This window comes from Bufo gargarizans, chromosome 3 (genome assembly GCF_014858855.1).
Source record: "Bufo gargarizans isolate SCDJY-AF-19 chromosome 3, ASM1485885v1, whole genome shotgun sequence".
Taxonomy (NCBI): domain Eukaryota; kingdom Metazoa; phylum Chordata; class Amphibia; order Anura; family Bufonidae; genus Bufo; species Bufo gargarizans.
Window position 1 is genome coordinate 64,201,074 of NC_058082.1, and position 21,391 is coordinate 64,222,464.

Genomic DNA, 21,391 nt, shown 5'->3' on the forward strand with positions numbered 1-21,391 from the left:
TCCTTCCGGAACTAGTCCCTCCAGCTCCGCCAACAATTCTTGAGTTCATCAACTTTGTAATAAAAATACAAGAAACAAAATGTTACCAAACAATACAATCCTACAGAAGACAACGTATGACTTGTGCTATGCTAGAGAGGACAGCAAGGATCACACATGTATAGATTGGCCACTTACCCAAACTCTGGCGATTCTGGCCTTTAGTGTTCTCCCACATAGCTGTGAACAACTCCTGAAGCGGTCATGGTAATCCCCTGACCTTGTGTCCCAAATGCAGGGCCTCTCCTGGACAAGGAGAATGAGCCTCTCCACATCAATGGCTTTGGGTGCCTTCGGCATGATCCAAATAGCTCCGTAAAGGTATTATAAACTTCACCAAACACTCCTCATACACTGCCTGGAGCCACACGGTGTGAAACGCAATTTCCTGTCCTAAATCCCTTCACTGTTGCGCATCCGGATGCAATGTGTTTTTCACGCAGCCCCATTCACTTCTATGGGGCCAGGGCTGCGTGAAAAACGCAGGATAAAGAACATGCTGCAATTTTCACGCAACGCACAAGTGATACGTGAGAAACTACGCTCACGTACACAGACCCATTGAAATGAATGCGTCAGGATTCAGTGGGGGTGCTATGTGTTCAGGTCACGCATTGCACCCGCGCCGAAAACTTGCTCGTGTGAAAGGGGCTTAAGGGAACTCCGTTTTATTGCAATGGAGAGTAAGCATGAGTAGCCTTAGGCTACTTTCACACTAGCGTTCGTCGGTCCGCTCGTGAGCTCCGTTTGAAGGGGCTCACGAGCGGACCCGAACGCAGCCGTCCAGCCCTGATGCAGTCTGAATGGAGCGGATCCGCTCAGACTGCATCAGTCTGGCGGCGTTCAGCCTCCGCTCCGCTCGCCTCCGCGCGGACAGCTGAACGCTGCTTGCAGCGTTCGGGTGTCCGCCTGGCCGTGCAGAGGCGTGCGGATCCGTCCAGACTTACAATGTAAGTCAATGGGGACGGATCCGTTTGAAGATGCCACAATGTGGCTCAATCTTCAAGCGGATCCGTCCCCCATTGACTTTACATTGAAAGTCTGGACGGATCCGTCCGAGGCTATTTTCACACTTAGCTTTTTTTTTGCCATTTTAATGCAGACGGATCCGTTCTGAACGGAGCCTCCGTCTGCATTATTATGAGCGGATCCGTTCAGAACGGATCCGCCCGAACGCTAGTGTGAAAGTAGCCTTATCTGTATCTATTATTATTCCTGTAACGGGAATATATTTTTAACATTAAAAAGAATTGACCCTGTTGATCCAGAGTTCAGTCATTTTGCTTTGCACTTTATTCTCTGTAAGCAAAAATTAAGTCCTCTCCTATATGCAGCACATGTCCAGAGGGATGTCTAGGAACTAGTATCACTAAAGGCCCATTCACACATATAATTTATTGTTATGAAAACTAGGAATCATTTAACCCTTAGTATACCAGGTTTTTTCATTTTTGCATTTTCATTTTTCTTCCATATCTTCCTTGAGCCATAACTTTTTTGTTTTTTTTCCGTTCACATAGCCGTATGAGAACTTATTTATTGCAGGACAAGTTGTAATTTCTAATGCCACGATTTAATATGGCATACAAATTGAAAAAAAAAAACACAATTCCGTCACCGTTTTACGGGTTTTTGCGCGCTTCATTCTGTAGGTCAGTATGATTACAACAATACAACATATGGTTAGGTGTTTTATGTCTAAATAGTGTAAAATAAATGTAAACTTTGAAAAATATAAATTTTTTACATCACCATATTCTAACCCCCATAACTTCTTATAGTTATATTTACCGAGCTGTTTTTGCAAGACAATCTGTAGTTTTTATTGATACCATTTTGTGTGTGACATTTTGAGTGTGTGTGACTTTTTGATCACATTTTATTACATTACTTTGGGTAAGAGAAGCAATGAAAAAATGGCAAATTGGCCATTTTAACCCTTTTTTATGTTACGCCATTCGCCGTTTTGGAACTATATTTTAATAACAGTTGTTTCAAACCTTTTTATGATTTTAAAGCTCGTATTTGAGCCTGCAAAATTCTTTTTTTATTTATTCTTTAATACTGAACAATCATGGGTCTTTTAGACCCATTATTCATACAGAATTGCTAATTTCTTATGTTGGCCAAAATAAGAAGTGCAGCTTTAATACCCTCAGCCTCTTCAGAGAGACCCAGGGTATTGAATTCAATTACCGGCATCCTTATTGGACACAGAGGATGCAGTTAAGAAGCCCGGAAGCGTGAGCTTCTGGGGTTTTCACCCTTTAGATGCTGTGATCTCAATTGATCACAGCATCTAAAGGCTTTAATGACCGCGATCAGCATTATTGACAGTCTCTGTCATTAGCCAAATGGGGTAGAATTGGGAAAAAACGCAATTCTAAAAAAGATTTTTATTTTTTTACACTATGCGGTAAAATTGACCTGTTATCTTTATTCTCCGGGTTAGTAAGGTTACAATGATACCATACTTGTATAATTTTTCTTGCGTTTTAATACTGATTTAAAGACCATATTCTGACCCCTATAACTTTTTTGTAGTTATGTGTACGGGGCTGTGTGATGTGTAGTTATGTGTACGGAGCTAATTTTTTGCTGGACGATCGACTCTTTTCAGTGATACCAATTAGAAGTGTGTGCGACTTTTTGATTAGGGCTGCAACGATTAATCGATGTAATCGATTATATTCGATAACTGGATTCGTTGTCGACGAATCCAGTTATCGAATAATCGCCGATTCGTTGCTATTCGGGCGGGCGGTCGCTGCATCTTTATTTTACCTTTTTACAATGACGCTCCCGCTCCTGTAACAGCCAGGCAGAGCGGACGGCGGCGTAACGTCACTCACTCACGTGACACGCCTGCTCCGCCTCCTTCATTCATGAGGTGGGCGGAGCAGGCGCGTCACGTGATTGAGTGACGTTACGCCGCCGTCCGCTCTGCCTGGCTGTTACAGGAGCGGGAGCGTCATTGTAAAAAGGTAAAATAAAGATGCAAGCATCGGGGCCGGGGCTGTTAGGGGGAAGGGGGAAGGGGGAATCTGTCTATAGCACTGCTATGGGAAGGGGGGGAGGATCTGTCTATGGCACTGCTATGGGGAGGGGGGTCTGTGCACTGTTATGAGGAAAGGGATCTGTGCACTGTTATGAGGAAAGGGATCTGTGCACTGTTATGAGGAAAGGGATCTGTGCACTGTTATGAGGAAAGGGATCTGTGCACTGTTATAAAGGGATCTGTGCACTGTTATGAGGAAAGGGATCTGTGCACTGTTATGAGGAAAGGGATCTGTGCACTGTTATGCCCATAACAGTGCACAGATCCCCCTCTCCATAACTACGCCGTCCACAGATCCCCCATAACTACGCCGTCCACAGATCCCCCATAACTATGCCGTCCACAGATCCCCCATAACTACGCCGTCCACAGATCCCCCATAACTACGCCATCCACAGATCCCCCATAACTATGCCGTCCACAGATCCCCCATAAGTGTCGTCCACAGATCCCCCATAATAGTGTCGTCCACAGATCCCCCATAATAGTGTCGTCCACAGATCCCCCATAATAGTGTCGTCCACAGATCCCCCATAATAGTGTCGTCCACAGATCCCCCATAATAGTGTCGTCCACAGATCCCCCATAAGTGTCGTCCACAGATCCCCCATAAGTGTCGTCCACAGATCCCCCATAAGTGTCGTCCACAGATCCCCCATAATAGTGTCGTCCACAGATCCCCCATAATAGTGTCGTCCACAGATCCCCCATAATAGTGTCGTCCACAGATCCCCCATAATAGTGTCGTCCACAGATCCCCCATAATAGTGTCGTCCACAGATCCCCCATAATAGTGTCGTCCACAGATCCCCCATAATAGTGTCGTCCACAATTTGTTTTAATATGGCCTTTGAACATAATTTTTCAAGTAAGATCATATAAACCTCTCTGTTTGGTAATTTTGTCTTTTTTTCCGATTAATCGATTAATCGTAGAAATTAATCGGCAACTAATCGATTATTCAAATAATCGTTAGCTGCAGCCCTATTTTTGATCACTTTTTATAAAAAAAATTATTGGGTAGTTGAAGTGACAAAAAATGGCAAATTGGCTGTTTAATATTTTTTCCCGTTACGCCATTTGCCGTATTCCATTAATATTGTTATATTTTAATTGTATGGGCATTTTTTCGCATTCGGCGATGCCCATGATGTTTATTTTTTTTTTTTACTGTTTAATTATTTTTATTCTAAGGAAAAGGGGGTGATTTGAAAACTTTTTTTAAGTTACCTTGGGTGACAATAACTGGTAATCATTAGATTGCCCATTGTGTTCATTGATGGCTAAATAGCCATCATTGAAAACATCATTTGCACCTATACCAATACAATGCTGCCACCTAGTGGCCTGTATTGGTGTATTCCTGAAGTAGACACCGAAGCCTCAAGCAGGCTTTTGTCTATTTCAGGCATGTAACAGGTTCCCTGATCTCAGTCGGGGAACGCTGTTACCGGAGCGGAAGCTGATCAAATGTGATCACGGCATCGGAAGGGGAAAATGTATTCGATCAGCCTTATGGCTGACCGCATACATGTGCCGTGGATCTCTTCTATTTAAAATAGCAGAAACCCCGCGGCTATGGCGCCCGCACCACACGCAAGCGGGCGCCATGTTTGGGGACCGGACTTTCGCTGTACATATACAGCGTAGATTCTTAAGGGGTTATTGACTATAAAGGCGCATTCACATGACCGCACCGTGTTTTGCGGTCCACAAAACACGGATGCCATCCGTGTGCATTCCTGAATTTGCGGAATGGAATGGGCAGCCCATTATAGAAATGTCCTGCATCTTTTGGGGCCCCATTGAAATGAATGGGTCCACACCCGTTCCGTAAAATTGTGGAACTGATGCAGACCCATTCATATGGTTGTGTGAATGAGCGCTAACTTGTATTTGATGCATTCAAATCTCTTCTCTTTCTATGCTTAGGATTCCAGGGGTGATCCTATCAATGATTAGCAATTATCTTTCTATGAACGCAGGGATGGCTGCCAGTCACTAAGTAGAACCACCACTGGACTCAAGCATAAGAAGAAACATAGGTTATTTTCTGTCAAGCCGTTTAATGTGTAAGGTAAGCTCCCAACTCTCCCCTGATAGATGATGTTGGAGGAGAGAAGAATCGGGCGAACTGAATATTTTTTCCTGATCCTTTTGTCCTCCCAGGAGATAAGCTGTCACCAGACGTGTCCTTTTAAATGAATAAAAAAGGAGTTATACAGAATATTTCCCCATAAAACAAAAATATATGTGTATATGTATATATATATATATATATATATATATCAATCTGCTCAGCTTCTCTTGCTCTATAACATGTTGCTGGCAAATCACAAACTATGTTCAATGCAATAGGTTCCCTTTAAAGGACAACTGTCATATTTTCATAAAAAAATCTACTTTAGCATATGTTACTTCTGCAGCAGCATTATGAAATAAAGCAATCTTTAGTTTTCTTCACTTACCACTGTTTTCCTTGAGTTTTCACCCTTAGTTACGGCTGTTTTGAATCCTACATTATGAGGACCTTCTCAAGATGGCTCTTCTGCAAATTCTCTGAGGCCAAAACTGCCTTCCCTCAGATCACATACAAACTTGCTATAGCCTTGCTATAGCCAGCAGTTCTCACTCTGAAGCCTAATGCAGGCATGCAGCGTGAAGGACCGCCCCTCTGTCTTCCTAGCCGGAGACAGATGAGCCATAGCAACGGTCTTTTAAAGGGAGCAGTGGAAAGGGACAGGAGACATTAATGAAAGCTGTTATTATAAGACTAAGGCCTCTTTCACACGGGCGTCTTATTTTTGGCCTGGATAAGAGCGGGTGCGTTGCGGGAACACGAGCGATTTTTCCGCGCGAGTGCAAAACATTGTAATGCGGTTTGCACTCGCGTGAGAAAAATCGCGCATGTTTGGTACCCAAACCTGAACTTCTACACAGAAGTTCGGGCTTGGGATTGATGTTCTGAAGATTGTATTATTTTCCCTTATAACATGGTTATAAGGGAAAATAATAGCATTCTGAATACAGAATGCATAGTACAATAGTGCTGGAGGGGTTAAAAAATATATAAAAAAGTTAACTCACCCTTTCCTCTTGATCGCGTAGTTCCCGGTCTCTTTACTTCTTTAATGATGAGCTGTGGGCTAAATGACCTGTGGTGACGTCAGATCACATGCTCCAATCACATGGTCCATCACCGTGGTGATGGAACATGTGATCTGACGTCACCACAAGTCCTTTAGCCCACAGCTCATCATTAAAGAAGTAAAGAGACTGGGAACTACGCGATCAAGAGGAGAAGGTGAGTTAACTTTTTTTTTTTTCCCCCGTTGCCGTTCCGTGGGCATTTCGCATCACGGATGCGGACCCATTCACTTCAATGGGTCTGCAAATCAGGAGATGCGGAATGGTGCAGAACGGAACCCTACGGAAGCACTACTGAGTGCTTCCGTGGGGTTTCGTCCCTGTACTTCCGTTCAGCAAAAAGATAGAAGCTGTCCTATCTTTTTGCGATCCACTGCGGCTGCCCCACGGACTCTGCTCGTGCATTGCGGCCCGTGGCACGACCACAGGGCGCACACGCCCGTGGGAAAGAGGCCTAAAGCAAACATATTACTCTGAGCACCCAGTGTCATAAAGAATTACAGAAACTCAATGGAGAAAATTACACACATATATTTCACTCAATGCATTCAAATTATTAGAAATATTGTCGATTTCACTGCTATCTGTTGTGTCAAGGCTTATCCAGAAAAACATAATCTTATATATATATATATATATATATATATATACACACTCACCTAAAGAATTATTAGGAACACCATACTAATACGGTGTTGGACCCCCTTTTGCCTTCAGAAGTGCCTTAATTCTACGTGGCATTGATTCAACAAGGTGCTGATAGCATTCTTTAGAAATGTTGGCCCATATTGATAGGAAAGCATCTTGCAGTTGATGGAGATTTGAGGGATGCACATCCAGGGCACGAAGCTCCCGTTCCACCACATCCCAAAGATGCTGTATTGGGTTGAGATCTGGTGACTGTGGGGGCCATTTTAGTACAGTGAACTCATTGTCTTGTTCAAGAAACCAATTTAAAATGATTCGAGCTTTGTGACATGGTGCATTATCCTGCTGGAAGTAGCCATCAGAGGATGGGTACATGGTGGTCATGAAGTGATGGACATGGTCAAAAAAAATGCTCAGGTAGCCCGTGGCATTTAAATGATGGCCAATTGGCACTAAGGGGCCTAAAGTGTGCCCAGAAAACATCCCCCACACCATTACACCACCACCACCAGCCTGCACAGTGGTAACAAGGCATGATGGATACATGTTCTCATTCTGTTTACACCAAATTCGGACTCTACCATTTGAATGTCTCAACAGAAATCGAGACTCATCAGACCAGGCAACATTTTTCCAGTCTTCAACAGTCCAATTTTGGTGAGCTCGTGCAAATTGTAGCCTCTTTTTCCTATTTGTAGTGGAGATGAGTGGTACCCGGTGGGGTCTTCTGCTGTTGTAGCCCATCCGCCTCAAGGTTGTGCATGTTGTGGCTTCACAAATGCTTTGCTGCATACCTCAGTTGTAACGAGTGGTTATTTCAGTCAACGTTGCTCTTCTATCAGCTTGAATCAGTCGGACCATTCTCCTCTGACCTCTAGCATCAACAAGGCATTTTCGCCCACAGGACTGCCGCATACTGGATGTTTTTCCCTTTTCACACCATTCTTTGTAAACCCTAGAAATGGTTGTGCGTGAAAATCCCAGTAACTGAGCAGATTGTGAAATACTCAGACCGGCCCGTCTGGCACCAACAACCATGCCACGCTCAAAATTGCTTAAATCACCTTTCTTTCCCATTCTGACATTCAGTTTGGAGTTCAGGACGATTGTCTTGACCAGGACCACAACCCTACATGCATTGAAGCAACTGCCATGTGATTGGTTGACTAGATAATCGCATTAATGAGAAATAGAACAGGTGTTCCTAATAATTCTTTAGGTGAGTGTATATATATGATATATATGTTAGTTTACATGTTTTCCATTATAATACTTGGTTAGGAAATCGAATTCTTTACATTTAAAGGCCATTTACTATTTTGCAACCAATAATGTAACTGCATGGGGAGGAGTGATTACTATGTCATCGCTCGTCCCCATACTGTCTAGTGGCTTGCCGGCGGCAGATCGCTATTAGGCACTATGATTTGATGCCGGCAAGTTCTTATTTTTAAGCATGGTTAAAGAGGACCTTTCATCTGAAAATGTTTGTCCGCGGTGCCCCCTGCAATATTTCCTGCCTTCTATGCTAATGAGCCATCCGGCTCAACTGGGCGGGCCTGCAAAAGTTCTCCTAGGTGTGTCTTCTCCCTGGCACGGAGCGCATCCAATCAATGCGCTCCGCTCTTAGCCAGGGAGAAGAAGCTCCAGTTCTCGCGAGATTCGCGAGAACTGGAGCGATTTCATCCGTCCTGAGCTGGCGCCATCTTGGATTCTTGCGGTGAGCATTAGAGCAGAGTCGGAGGCTCAGGATGGATGAAATCGCTTCAGTTCTCGCGAATCTTGCGAGAACTGGAGCTTCTTCTCCCTGGCTAAGATTGGAGCGCGCTGATTGGATGCGCTCCGTGTCAGGGAGAAGAAAGACACGCCCGGGAGAACTTTTGCAGGCCCACCCAGTTGAGCCGAATGGCTCATTAGCATAGAAGTCAGGAAATATTGCGGGGGGCAACGCGGACAAACGGGAGCACTGAGTGCAAAATGAAGAACTGAATAAGCACCACCGGGGGCCGGCAAGTAAAGGTATATCTTTAGTTTACCTTGCATTTTCAGGTGAAAGGTCCTCTTTAATAATCAGAATTGCCCGATGAACAGTATTACACTGCAAGATGATCGCTAATTATCGGCCGGTGTAATACAGCCTTTAGTTGCTCTGCAGTAATTACACTTGGTTGCAACAGTGTATAACGGATACCAATATATATTTTAAATGTGTCGATTTTCTAATAAAACAAGCAGTACAAATACTAAACTGGTTGGAGTAAAATGTTTCTGTGTTACAGCATACTGGTGTAAAAAGTCATAGAATAAATCCAAGTAAAACTATAAATGAAAGAAACAGCTATAACGTTGCATCATCTTTTTGTTTTTATAAAACATTATTTCAAATACATGTTGGTAAATGTACGAGTTCTCAAGACATTGCAAAATAGCCACTGGATGATGGTAAAAGTCTCTTACGTGCACAGTGATGTGCTCCGGTCAGTAAATGGGCTGTTCACTGTCTGATGCTCATCATTAAAGGTGACTAAAAGTAAAGGGTTAATATCATGATGTTATGTAATACGTTTAAATATTAAAGAAATTGTGCAGCCATAGCATGCTGGAAATGTAAACATATTGTATAGTCACATGCTCTGGATTCAGAAATGTAAATGAGAATTGATGGCTGGTACCCTTTAGGTAATTTTCAATACATATTGCCTAAGTCATTACATATTTTAAAAATTTCAGTATATATATATATATAATGCATTCGGAAAGTCTTCAGACCCTTTAATTTCTCACATTGTTACGTTGCGGGCTTGTGCTAAAAAAATAAAATAAAACATTTTCTCCATTAATGTACACTCAATACTCCATAATGACAAAGTGAAAACAGAATTTTTGAAGTTCTTGCCAATTTATTAAAGAGGAAAAAGACACATTTCACATGGACATAAGCATTCAGACCCTTTGCTATGACACTTGAAATTTAGCTCTGATAGCCAACCATTTATCTTGATCATCCTTGAGATGTTTCTACACCTTGATTGAGTCCATCGGTGGTAAATTCAGTTTAAAGCCTCATTCACACGTCAGTGATTTCCATCAGTGATTGCTATCCAAAACCAGGACTGGAGCTTCCACATACATAAGGTATAAGGGAAAGATCTGCACATGTCCTGTGTTTAGAGCCGCACTTGGTTTTGGCTCAAAATCACTGATTGAAATCACTGACCAAACACTGACAAATGAATGAGGCATCATGGACATGATTTGTAAAGATGCAGCCCTGTATATATAGGGTCTCACAGCTGACAATGCATATCAGAGCAAAAACCAAGCCATAATGAGGGAAGTACTGGCTGTAGAGTTCGGAGACAGGTTTGTGTGGAGACACAGCTCTGGAGAAGGTACCCAAAAAATTCTGCTGCACTGAAAGTTCCCAAGAGCACAATGGCCTCCATAATTGAATGAATTAAAATGAAATCCTGATCCGGAGTGCTCTGGACCTCAGACAATGACAAATGCACACAACCAAGACAACACAAAAATGGCTTAGGGACAACTCTTGCCCAGCCAGCGATCTGACTAGAAACCCATAAAGCATCTCTGGAGAAACGTGAAAATGGCTGCCCAATGACCGGCCCCATCCAACCTGACAGAGCTTTGGAGGATCTGAAGATAAGAACGGCAGAAATTCCCCAGATCCAGGTGTGCAAACCATGTGGCATCATACCCAAGAAGACTGGAGGCTGTAATCACTGCTTCAACTAAATCCTGAGTAAAGGGTTTGAACACTTATGTTAATGCAAGATTTTAGTTTTTCCTGTTCAATAAATTAACCAAAATTTCGAACATTCTGTTATCACTTTCTCATTATGGGATATTGAGTGCAGAATGATGGGGGAAATGTGAAAAAAGTGGAACGGTCTGAAGACTTTCCAAATGCATTATATATATATATATATATATATATATATATATATACTCACGCATACATATTTGTAGAGGGTGGGCCATGAAAACTAGAGGCCTGTTTACTTTATGTGGTTTGTACAGGATAACAGAAGAGCTCTCAGAAGATGCTGGAAGTGCTTCCTGACAGCGACTATATAAAGTTGTGCCCATCTTATGTTCAGGAACACCTTCTGCCACACCACACTTTCTATATTCTGGACACAAATTTAAATGTTCCCTTTCAGTTCAGGCACAGTCTAGTGATAACTTTCAGAACCCTACCCTTCAGGTAACCCCACATATAAACGTTGCATATCGTTAGGTCTTGTGTCGGGCTTACTTTGTTGACCGCACATTTGTGAATGTTGGATGTACTTGGCACAGGGACATGAGCAGCGTACGGCAAGTCTTGCTGGAAGAAACAATACTCACATTCGGAATCAGTTAACTGTACGGAATCGGTCACAGATGTTCATATACACGGCTGCGTTCACATTTTCATCAACAAATATTTGACCCACAATCTGCATAATCATAGCTATTCACTAAATGCTGATTTTTGGATCATGAATTGGCTTTTGGTGCAGTTCATGTGAATTTTCTGTGTGCCGGTCTCTATAAGGCTACATGCACACGACCGTATGTGTTTTGCGGTCCGCAAAAAAAAAAAAAAAAAAAAAAAAGGATGACATCCATATGCTATCCGTTTTTTTTTTTTTTGGATCCATTGTAACAATGCCTAAAACGGACAAGAATAGGACATGTTCTATTTTTTTGCAGGGCTACGGAACAGACATACTGATGCGGACAGCACACGGTGTGCTGTCCGCATTTTTTGCCTTTGAAATGAACGGGTCCGCATCCTATCCGCAAAAAAACCTGAAAGAACACGGAAACAAACAACGTGCATGTAGCCTTATTCTGCTAATTAAAAACCTGGTTAGATGGAACCACACTTCAGCGTACAAGATGTATTTCTGGGGGTCCACGTGTCAGTCTACGATCAGATCCATTAGTCACTGACAATACGCCACACGTTCTATCTCTCCCCTACTCACTCGGGATGGCTTCAGGTGAAGCAGTTTCAGTACACATACACAGTTCACATTGATTTCCTCGGGCTTACTTATAATCCTCTCCTGGCTGTCCGGACATGTGGTTGTCAATTTTTTTTCTTTTGCCATCGGACACAGATCCTGTGTTACACCACTTTTGCACCGAACTATCTATACTGCTTTTTTCTGGAAGATCCAGAAAATGACCAGAAAAACAGTCTGTGTTTCATTGAATGAGCCTGTGTGTGCCTCCACTATCACAATTCTTTGTTGAATCAAATACAGCATCCTGGACCCACTCACACAACACTACGAGGATACGATGGGCCTGATTCGTTGCGATGGGCATCAAAAACACTAAGAACCCGAACATACCCATATTTTCACCCAGGCAGCCCCCCTGATGAGCATCAGAGCATTTCACGCACCGATGCTCCTCTTTGCCCTGCGCTGAATCTGATCCGTTTTTCCGGGTGACACCAGAGAGACGGATCCGGTATTGCAATGCAATTGTCAGACGGATCCGCATCCGGATCCGGAAACAAATGATATCAGTTTGCATACGGATTTCCGGATCCGGCAGGCAGTTCCGGCAACGGAACTGCCTGCCGGATTCTTCTAACGCTAGTGTGAAAGTACCCTTAATGAAGTCCGATTAGCATTATCCTGTACAAACCACACAAGGGAATCGGGGTTCATATATATATATATATATATATATATATATATATTACAAAGCCGTGCTAAATGATAGTGGATAACGCTTCACCTGCTTTGGCTGCATAGGACACCACATATTGTAAATCTAACGGAATTATTCTACTAAGATACAGAGGCAGACTACTCTTATGCTGCATTGGAAAAATGTTTCAGGACTTTCAGAATAAATACATGATTTAACACTACAAACAATGTTATCTTCTATATATGCCAGACCATTTAAAAAGACATTGGTTTGGATAATGTATAAAAATAAATAGGAGCGGTGTATGTAATAACAGTAAAAAGATAGATATCTCGTGGTGTCTCTTAAAGGGGTTGGCCAGTAAGTAAATAATTACATTCTATATAATTAACTTCTATATGAAGCTGTGCAAAAATTGCTGATTTCAAGCAGTTGCACAGCAAGCAAATACCACTGGTTAATTTAAATGAACTATTAATCTAACAAACTAACAATCGCCTGCTCGTCAGTGAAGGAGACTGCTGTATTTACATGCAGCGATCTTCTCCACAGTATCGCTCGTCCCCATACTGAATCATTGTTTAAAGGGTATGATCTGCTTCCAGCAAATGATGATTAAGGTGACCGCGCCAATAATCTATTACCCGATGAATGAGCATTTTGCTTGTTCATCGGCAGCACCTTTAGGCTAGGTCTACACAACGACATTTGTTGCGCGACAAAAAGTCGCGCGACATATAGGGCGCAACATTTGTCGCGCAATATTTTGTTGCACTAATGTCGCGCGACAATTTTTATAATGGCAGTCTATGGTGTCGCACTGCAACATGCGACATGCTGCAAATGCGACGCGACAGTCGCAGAAAAATCCATCTCGAATGGATTTTCTGCGACTGTCGCGTCGCAGTTGCAGCATGTCGCATGTTGCAGTGCGACACCATAGAGTGTCATTATAAAAATTGTTGCGCGACATTAGTGCAACAAAATGTCGCGCGACAAATGTCGTCATGTAGACCTAGCCTTATACTGGCAGGTTATTGTTCATATGAACGCTTGTTAGCAATAACCTGCCCGAACATCAGTTAGTCTAAAGGGGCCTTAAAGGGGTTTATCATGTAGAGAAAGTTAATACAGGGCACATACTAATGTATTGTTATTATCGATATTGTTTCCTTTGCTGGTAGATTCATTTTTGAATCATATTATACACTGTTCTTTTCCAGGGGTTACGACCACCTTCTAATTCATGAGCAGTAGTCGTGCTTGCACACTATAGGAAAAAGTGCCAGCCTCTCTGGCGACCGGGACTGTGGGACTGCCCATAGGCTGATGCTTTTTCCTATAGTGTGCAAGCAAGGCTAACGCTGCTGGATTGCAGGGTGGTCATAACCATGGAAACGAGCAGTATATATTGGGATGGAAAAACTAAACAAGCCAGCAAATGAGACAATATAGACACTGTGGTAAGGTGAACAGTAAAATTTATGAGAAAAGTCCCGGAAGGGGTGTACATCTTATCCAGGTTCCTCAACTGGGTGAGATTAGTAAGATCCAGGATGGTGCTGGCTTCAGCGAACATAGTTGCTGAAGCTAATTTTCTTTAGTACATCATGGGCTGGATTTTATTTGGATTGGGAAGGTAGGTTTGTTAGTGAGACCTTCCCAATCCACCACATTCCAGGGCATGGTTTTCCCTAACCTGAGGATATCGCAGGTGAAGCCTGCTGTAATCAGTCTGGCATAAATCCACCCTCAGTGTGTCAGTCAATTGGAGGAGAGGATTGTGATACAGAGACCTGTGGAGGCTCTGTTTGGTCTCAGTTTCGTGGGCTGAGGGACCACAAGGATATGTGACGCCTGATACCTTCCCTGTGTGTGGACTGTTTGGCTGTACAAATCCATACCTACTTGGTGTGAACAGGGCTCTACAAGTGAGGTAGGGACGTTATTTGTTTAGGTAGTGCCTAGACAGGCAGGTGTTTATTTTGCTTCTGTGTGGAGTACTGTGTTTTGTGTTGATGTGCCTGAAGAAAGCACAAGTTTGGACCTTAAACCTGGTATCCGTGAAGACGTCTGTGAGTGCGACCCCCTGGGAGACAGCAATCCCTCACAATTGGCGGAGGATGTGGGCACCAGGAAATGTCCATGCATAAAGGACACAAAGTGCTGCTAAAGGCAACGACAAGACAGAAAGAGCAGGTGCTGCTGAATACTGTTGTGTTGCTGTGCTGTGATTTAAAGGGCCAGGAGCCCAAATTAACGCGAACCGTGTTGTTCCAGATTGCCTGTTGCTATGGGGTGGTTTGAGGATCTTGCCGAGCAGCTGATGCAGGCCAATGCACAGAATAAAGAGTCTGCTGTGGCTGAACCCCAGCAAGCAGAGGGGAATCCACCAGGTGCTACCAAGTATTAGTGGGAAGGTTGCCAACTGGAGGGCTGTGACATGAATGAGTGGTTGGCCAGGAGAGTTAACAAAATATATGAAAGACACTGCGACTTGGTGATTGGAGGACTACCACTGGGGGTCATTGTAGATTCCCGCCAGCAAGTTTCTCGTGTCATGCCAGAGGTCCTAGAGTTCATAACGGGGGAGTCAGAGACAGATACCACCGCGACTCTGACCTTTGCAACGGACTATGCTCTTTACAATGGGAGATCTTGAAATGTGAGACCCTGAGAGTGGAGTGTGTGCTGGGCAAGGACTTTCCGTTATTTTGGCAGCTGTGGAGCGGAAAAAGCGTTTCAAGTTGTGAGGCCAGTAGGACTAGAGACTGCGCCAACAGTGTGCAACATTATGGTGAAGGGCAGTCCAGTCCCAGCATTGGTGGACGCAGGGAGCCAGGTGCCTGACAGCTTGGTAGCTGGGGATTGTGTGATGGACAAAATATTAAGGGTGCGGGACACTCGTGCGGATATCAAGGACTATCCGGGGCCTCTCACTGAGTGTGAGACTCCCGTGAGAACTGGGACTTAAGAACTTGATTTTACAAATACGCTCATGCATGATGAAATGCTGGGCCGTAATTTACCCTTATTATGGAAGTTGTGGGGAAGTGGAGACACTTCTGCAGCCAGTGACGAAACTCCTGCAGAACATGTGCCGGTCCTTTTAAGTGAAGTGACCATTAGAAACAGTGGTGCCGATACGATGCAAAGTGAATATGCAAAGTTGTCTGAAATACATAATGACAATGTGGATTTATGTGCAATGTGTGATGATGATGACATCCCTTTTTCTTTGCAGGCTGTGATTGGGGAAGAAGCTCCCCCTGCTGGTAAAAATGCAAATGATGTAGAAATGCTGATAAATGTTGAGGGCACACAGCTGAGGGAACCCACTGTGATATATGTGTGGGAAAGTAGGGCAGTGCTAGCGTATGTACCACACGTACCAGAGGAGAGTGTGCAGTCTCTCCAGTGTTCTATGTTTAATAAGGAAATGTCCCAGGTGGGGATTAGCTCATCAGTGCCCCTAGAGGTCAGGATTAATAATGACACGACACGAGCAGTAAATGTGACGTATGTGCTGTGACCGATAGCAACTCAGAGAGTTAAGCTACCATGTCAAGGTCCTGCGAAACTAAGGTGGTTACTAGTAGCGACCAGACGACAGTTATATCTGACGAGATAAGAGTTAAGTGGGGAGACGTCAGCCTAGTGTCTGAGACCCATGCCCAGGCAGTGATAGGTGACCTGACATGTCAGTACAGCTACAATCAGGAGGAAGATTTCCCTCTCTCCACACGGTCCCTAGATACGATAGCGAAGGGACTAGCTGTCTTCCCAGAGCAACTTAGGGAGGCTTCAGAGGGGTCAAAGGAGGAGACCCAGAAAGAGATGAGTGAACTGAATGGTCTACTGCCTGATGTCCAGGAGAAGAGTAAAGACTCCAGGAAAACACAAAGGACTACAGTAGACATCGACAAAGGGCTTGAAGAGTCCCTGAGTGGAACTCCCACAGGGTTGCCAAAAGAAAATGTGGGTACTCCTGTGTCTGCCAATGTTCAGGAGAAGGAGACCAAGGCCCTCTCTCTGGCTAGGGCCCCTGAAGAAGTGCTTGAGGCTTGAGAGGAATTGGAGAGGCTGAACAAGCAACTGAGAGCAGAGATGGATGATCTCATGAGCTCAAAGGATGACGTTGAGAAGAATGTCCATGAGTTGGAGAAGTCTAAGCGTACTCTCGAGCAGCCGGTGGAAGAAATGAGGACTCTGCTTGAAGAGATAGAGGCAAGAGCTTCTCGAGATGACATATTTGCTCAATCAAAGGAAAATGAGAAACCTGAAGGGGAGAATCCTCTGAAGGATGCCAAGAAGTCCAAGCCAGAGCCTGTTATAAATGGTTCTGGAGATGGTGGCGCTGCAGTACCGGCAGAGGCAAAGAAGATGGAAGATGTCTCTGCTGAACAAGTTTGGATTTGGATGCAGAAGCCAAAGGATTCATGGCAGTGAGTAGCCAGGACGGCAGCCTTCTGGGGAACAAATACGAGGAGACAGACGACTATCATGCAGATTCCGTCTACTACGGTGGGAGGGTTCTCCTGGAGCTTGCACGAATGGAGAACAAGGCCCTGGCTGACCCTCAGGAGGGAATGCCAGAAGGAGAGTCTGTTAAAGACCCCGGTGTCTCCAACCTCGATGAGAAAGAGGAAGAGGAGTTAAGAGTGCCAGTATATGATGCCATGTCCGAGAAGGATGAGAAGGCTAGCAAAGAGATTGGAGACTCCAAAGAGACAAAGGCTGAAGAAGTTAAGGCCGATGAGTTGGAGTGGGAGGAGAGTCTGCCGAAGTGGAAAAAGCCACTGAAGAAGCCGAGGTCTCTGAAACTGCCGCCAAATCTGAGGAAACCACTGCTGAAGAGAGGGAAAAGCGTGGAGATGGAACTCATGATCGTTTCAGAACTAGCAAATCTAGAAGCAGAAATGCTAAAAAAAACAGTAAAAAAAGAAGTGGGGACAAAATGGAGGTCCCTGGAAGGGAAACGGCGAGTTGCCAAGGAAGAAGTGAACCAGATGCGCTTAAAAGGAGCGAGCGGCGACAAGCATGCTCTGCTGAAAAAGCTCTGCAAAGCAAGAGAGATAGGGTCTAGACACAACCATGACTGGGAACAACTGTGTGAACAGTTCAGTCAAGAGCTGCAGCAGTCCAAGAAAGGACCTGAGCATGTGCGAGAGCCAGAAAAGTTAAAGAGAAAGCCTGTCGGTTGGAAAAAAATATCTCCTGGAAAAGGATCCAGAGGCCAAGCTTGAAACGCTGAGAGTAAAGTAAAAAGAAAGATGCTATCTTTTGATGAAATAAAGAAACAAAAAGAGCAAGATCAGAGAGTGCGAGAGCATATTATCGTAGTTCGTGAAAGAATAAAAAGAGAGTATCTGGCCATTAGAGGGGCACTAGAGTCCGTTAGATATTATCTACTGGGTAGAAAATCTGTGTTTGTAACAAACTGAGCTCTGCGGGCCTGGGTATGGCAAAATTATCATATGAAAGAATAAAAAGAGAGTATCTGGCCATTAGAGGGGCACTAGAGTCCGTTAGATATTATCTACTGGGTAGAAAATCTGTGTTTGTAACAAACCGAGCTCTACGGGCCTGGGTATGGCAAAATAAAGGAAAAAAGGTGACATTGGCCACATCTTCCAGAGTGCATGGTACAATGTGGAGAAATGCCCAGACCACCGGTCTGGGGGAGGGGGGGAAATGTGGTAAGGTGTACAGTAAAATGTATGAGAAAAGTCCCGGAAGGGGTGTATATCTCATCCAGGTTCCTCAACTGGGTGAGATTAGTAAGATCCAGGATGGTGCTGGCTTCAGCGAACATAGTTGCTGAAGCTAATTTTCTTTAGTAAATCAAGGGGTGGATTTTATTTGGATTGGGAAGATAGGTCTGGTAGTGGGACCTTCCCAATCCACCTCATTCCAGGGCATGGTTTTCCATAACCTGAGGATATCGCAGGTGAAGCCTGCTGTAATCAGTCTGGCATAAATCCACCCTTAGTGTGTCAGTCAAGGGGAGGAGAGGATTGTGATACAGAGACCTGTAGAGGCTCCGTTTGGTCTCAGTCACATGGGCTGAGGGGCCACAAGGCTATGTGATGCCCGATACCTTCCCTGTGTGTGGACTGTTTTGCTGTGCAAAGCCGGAACTACAAGAAACGTGTGACAAGGGTTCTACAAGTGAGGTAGGGACGTTACTTGTTTAGGTAGTGCCTAGATAGGCAGGTGTTTATTTTGGTTCTGTTTGGAGTGCTGTGTTTTGTGTTGCTGTGCCTCAAAGCACAAGTTTGGACCTGGTGTCCATGAAGACGTCTGTGAGTTCGACCCCCTGGGAGAGAGTGAACCCTCACAACACTCACAATACATTAGTAAGTGCCTTGTATTAACTTCCGCTACATAATAAATGCAATCTGCTGAAGTGAGACAACCCCTTTAAGCATTCAAGGCTTAAACCTAGTATATACCAACAGCATAAGCGTATGTATGTGTATCAAAACAAGGGTGGAGCAATATAAGACTAATGTAGCAATATTACGAAAAGTTGGGGAATAATGCCCCAGCGTCTTATGGGGCGAATACTAATGAGCGCTTCCATTATGAAAGAGCTCATTAGTACCAGAGGACCAGGAAGCGGTGAACACTCTGTACTCATCACTTCCTGGTCCTCGGCTGTCAGCTGTGTTGTGGCTGCGCACAGTGTAACATAGTTTATAGTCACTGAAACCAACTACCTAAAATATAACTTTTAATCAAAATTACTAAAATGGAGATCCCGTCACAGGGGGACCACAATAGACATGGACAAACACAGAATAGAACAACTACGGATCAGGCAGAGGACTAATGCTGACGGAAGGAGATAGCGGCAACACGTATGGGTTTCTAGTGTCTGTCCCTAGGTGTCCCTCAAACTATCCTCAGCCCAGATATGCACCTCTGGGCTGAGGATAGTTTGAGGGACACCTAGCGACAGACACTAGAAACCCATACGTGTTGCCCCTATCTCCTTCCGTCAGCATTAGTCCTCTGCCTGATCCGTAGTTGTTCTATTCTGTGTTTGTCCATGTCTATTGTGGTCCCCCTGTGATGGGATCTCTATTTTAGTAATTTTGATTAAAAGTTATATTTTAGGTAGTTGGTTTCAGTGATAGTAATTTTTGACTTTACAACTACCCTTTGAGTATATTTTCTTGATGAGAATAACAGTTTATAGGGCAGAAAATACATCTGACCATCCAGTTCACCTGTTATCCTGCAAGTGTGCGCGCCAGTTCACAGCACAGCCGACAGCAGGAAGAAGAAGAGAGAGCGCTGGAGGTGAGCAGCGGCGGCGTCCGGAGCAGGAGAGGTAGGTGTTTTTTTATTTTATGTTTTCTGTGGCATGGGGGCTGATGAGAGGCATGGGTGCTAATATGGGGCTGATATGGAAGCTGATGAGAGGCATGGAGGCTCATATGGGGGCTGATGAGAGACATGGGGGCTCATATGGGGCTGATGAGAGACATGGGGGCGAATATGGGGACTGATGGGAGGCATGGGGGCTGATGAGAGTCATGGAAGCTTATGAAAGACATGGGGGCTGATATGAGGCAATGGAGGCTGATGAGAGGCATGGAGCTCTTTTCTGAGGTCTGATTGGGGGTCATTAACATTGCGGCTGTCAGCTGAGGTCTGATTAACATTGGGGGTCTGACCTGAGGTCTAATGAAAAATCTTTTTTTCTTATTGTCTTCCTCTAAAACCTAGATGCGTCTTATGAGCCGGTGCGTCTTATAGGGTAAAAAATACGTTAAGTCCCGGCCAACCCTTTTAAGTTGAATATGCTGCAGTTAAAAAAAATATTAAAAAGTAATAAATACATAGAATAAGGCATAAAACAAAATGATGGAATAGAATGAAATCCACAGCATAATGATGTAAATATGTAAATGAGTAAACGGGTAAATCAAAGGTTTCTGGTATTAAAAAAAGTGTTTGTTAGCGTCCCAGGACTTGGATCAGGAATATACTGTACATACATTAAGCTGAATGTGGCACTCCACATAATCACACATCAACTTCAGCAACAATTATGGGTACGTTTGTAAAAGACGTCCACAATTCCTGTCTCACTATATAGGGAATCAATCTGGCTTTATGGTATCAAACGTGTGTAACATGTCAAAAGATAGATTGGGCTGTGATGGCTTTTACCACATTAGGCTTCTGTCATATAAAAACATGGGGCAAGGGAAGTAGAACGGCTGCCCATAGTATGGATAAAGCATATATACAGCCACAAAAGTGCTTTGCAGATGAATGTCACAACCATATGTGGGGAGGATGAAGTACTGCCGACATAGTGGTCGTAGAGGTCGTCATCTCCCCTAGGGGATCTGAAAGATGTTAAGCTTGCTGGTGTTTTTGAGAGTCTGGCGTCTGTTACAAAACCATACCCTCACTACTTCACGGTCATAGTTCAACTCCTTAGCAATATCTGTGATCTCCTGGCCAGTGGGCAGGGCATTTTTCTCAAAGTAAGTGTTTAGGGCCTCCACAGCTTGAGGTGTAAAAGAAGTGCGCCTTTTCCGCTTCTTTGATGGTTCACCACCTACAAATTCCATCAAATTTTGTTGTCCCTCCTGGTTTCTCATTTCTGCCTCATTTAACCATTTCTCTAGGACTGGTTTCAGTTTCTGGGCACTCTTCGGTGTTATGTCCAGCTTTTCAAACCTGTGGAAGGAATTTGAAAAAACAAATTAAAAAAATTATATTTTTAAAAGGGATGATATGACCCAATATCTTTTTTTTTTTACGAAGTAAAACAAGACAATGATATATTTTTCTATT

The 21,391-nt window shown here is 43.9% G+C and overlaps 1 protein-coding gene across 1 annotated transcript in view; it reads right to left on the minus strand.

Moving 5' to 3' along the window:
• Positions 1-20,225: 20,225 nt before the first annotated feature.
• The window catches only part of POU6F1 (POU class 6 homeobox 1), a 105,621-nt gene continuing 104,455 nt past the window's right edge, over positions 20,226-21,391 (minus strand). The window contains exon 12 of the mRNA XM_044286452.1: positions 20,226-21,274. Within this exon, the coding sequence (XP_044142387.1) occupies positions 20,929-21,274 (346 nt within the window). The 3' untranslated portion in view covers positions 20,226-20,928. The remainder of the gene's footprint in view (positions 21,275-21,391) is intronic.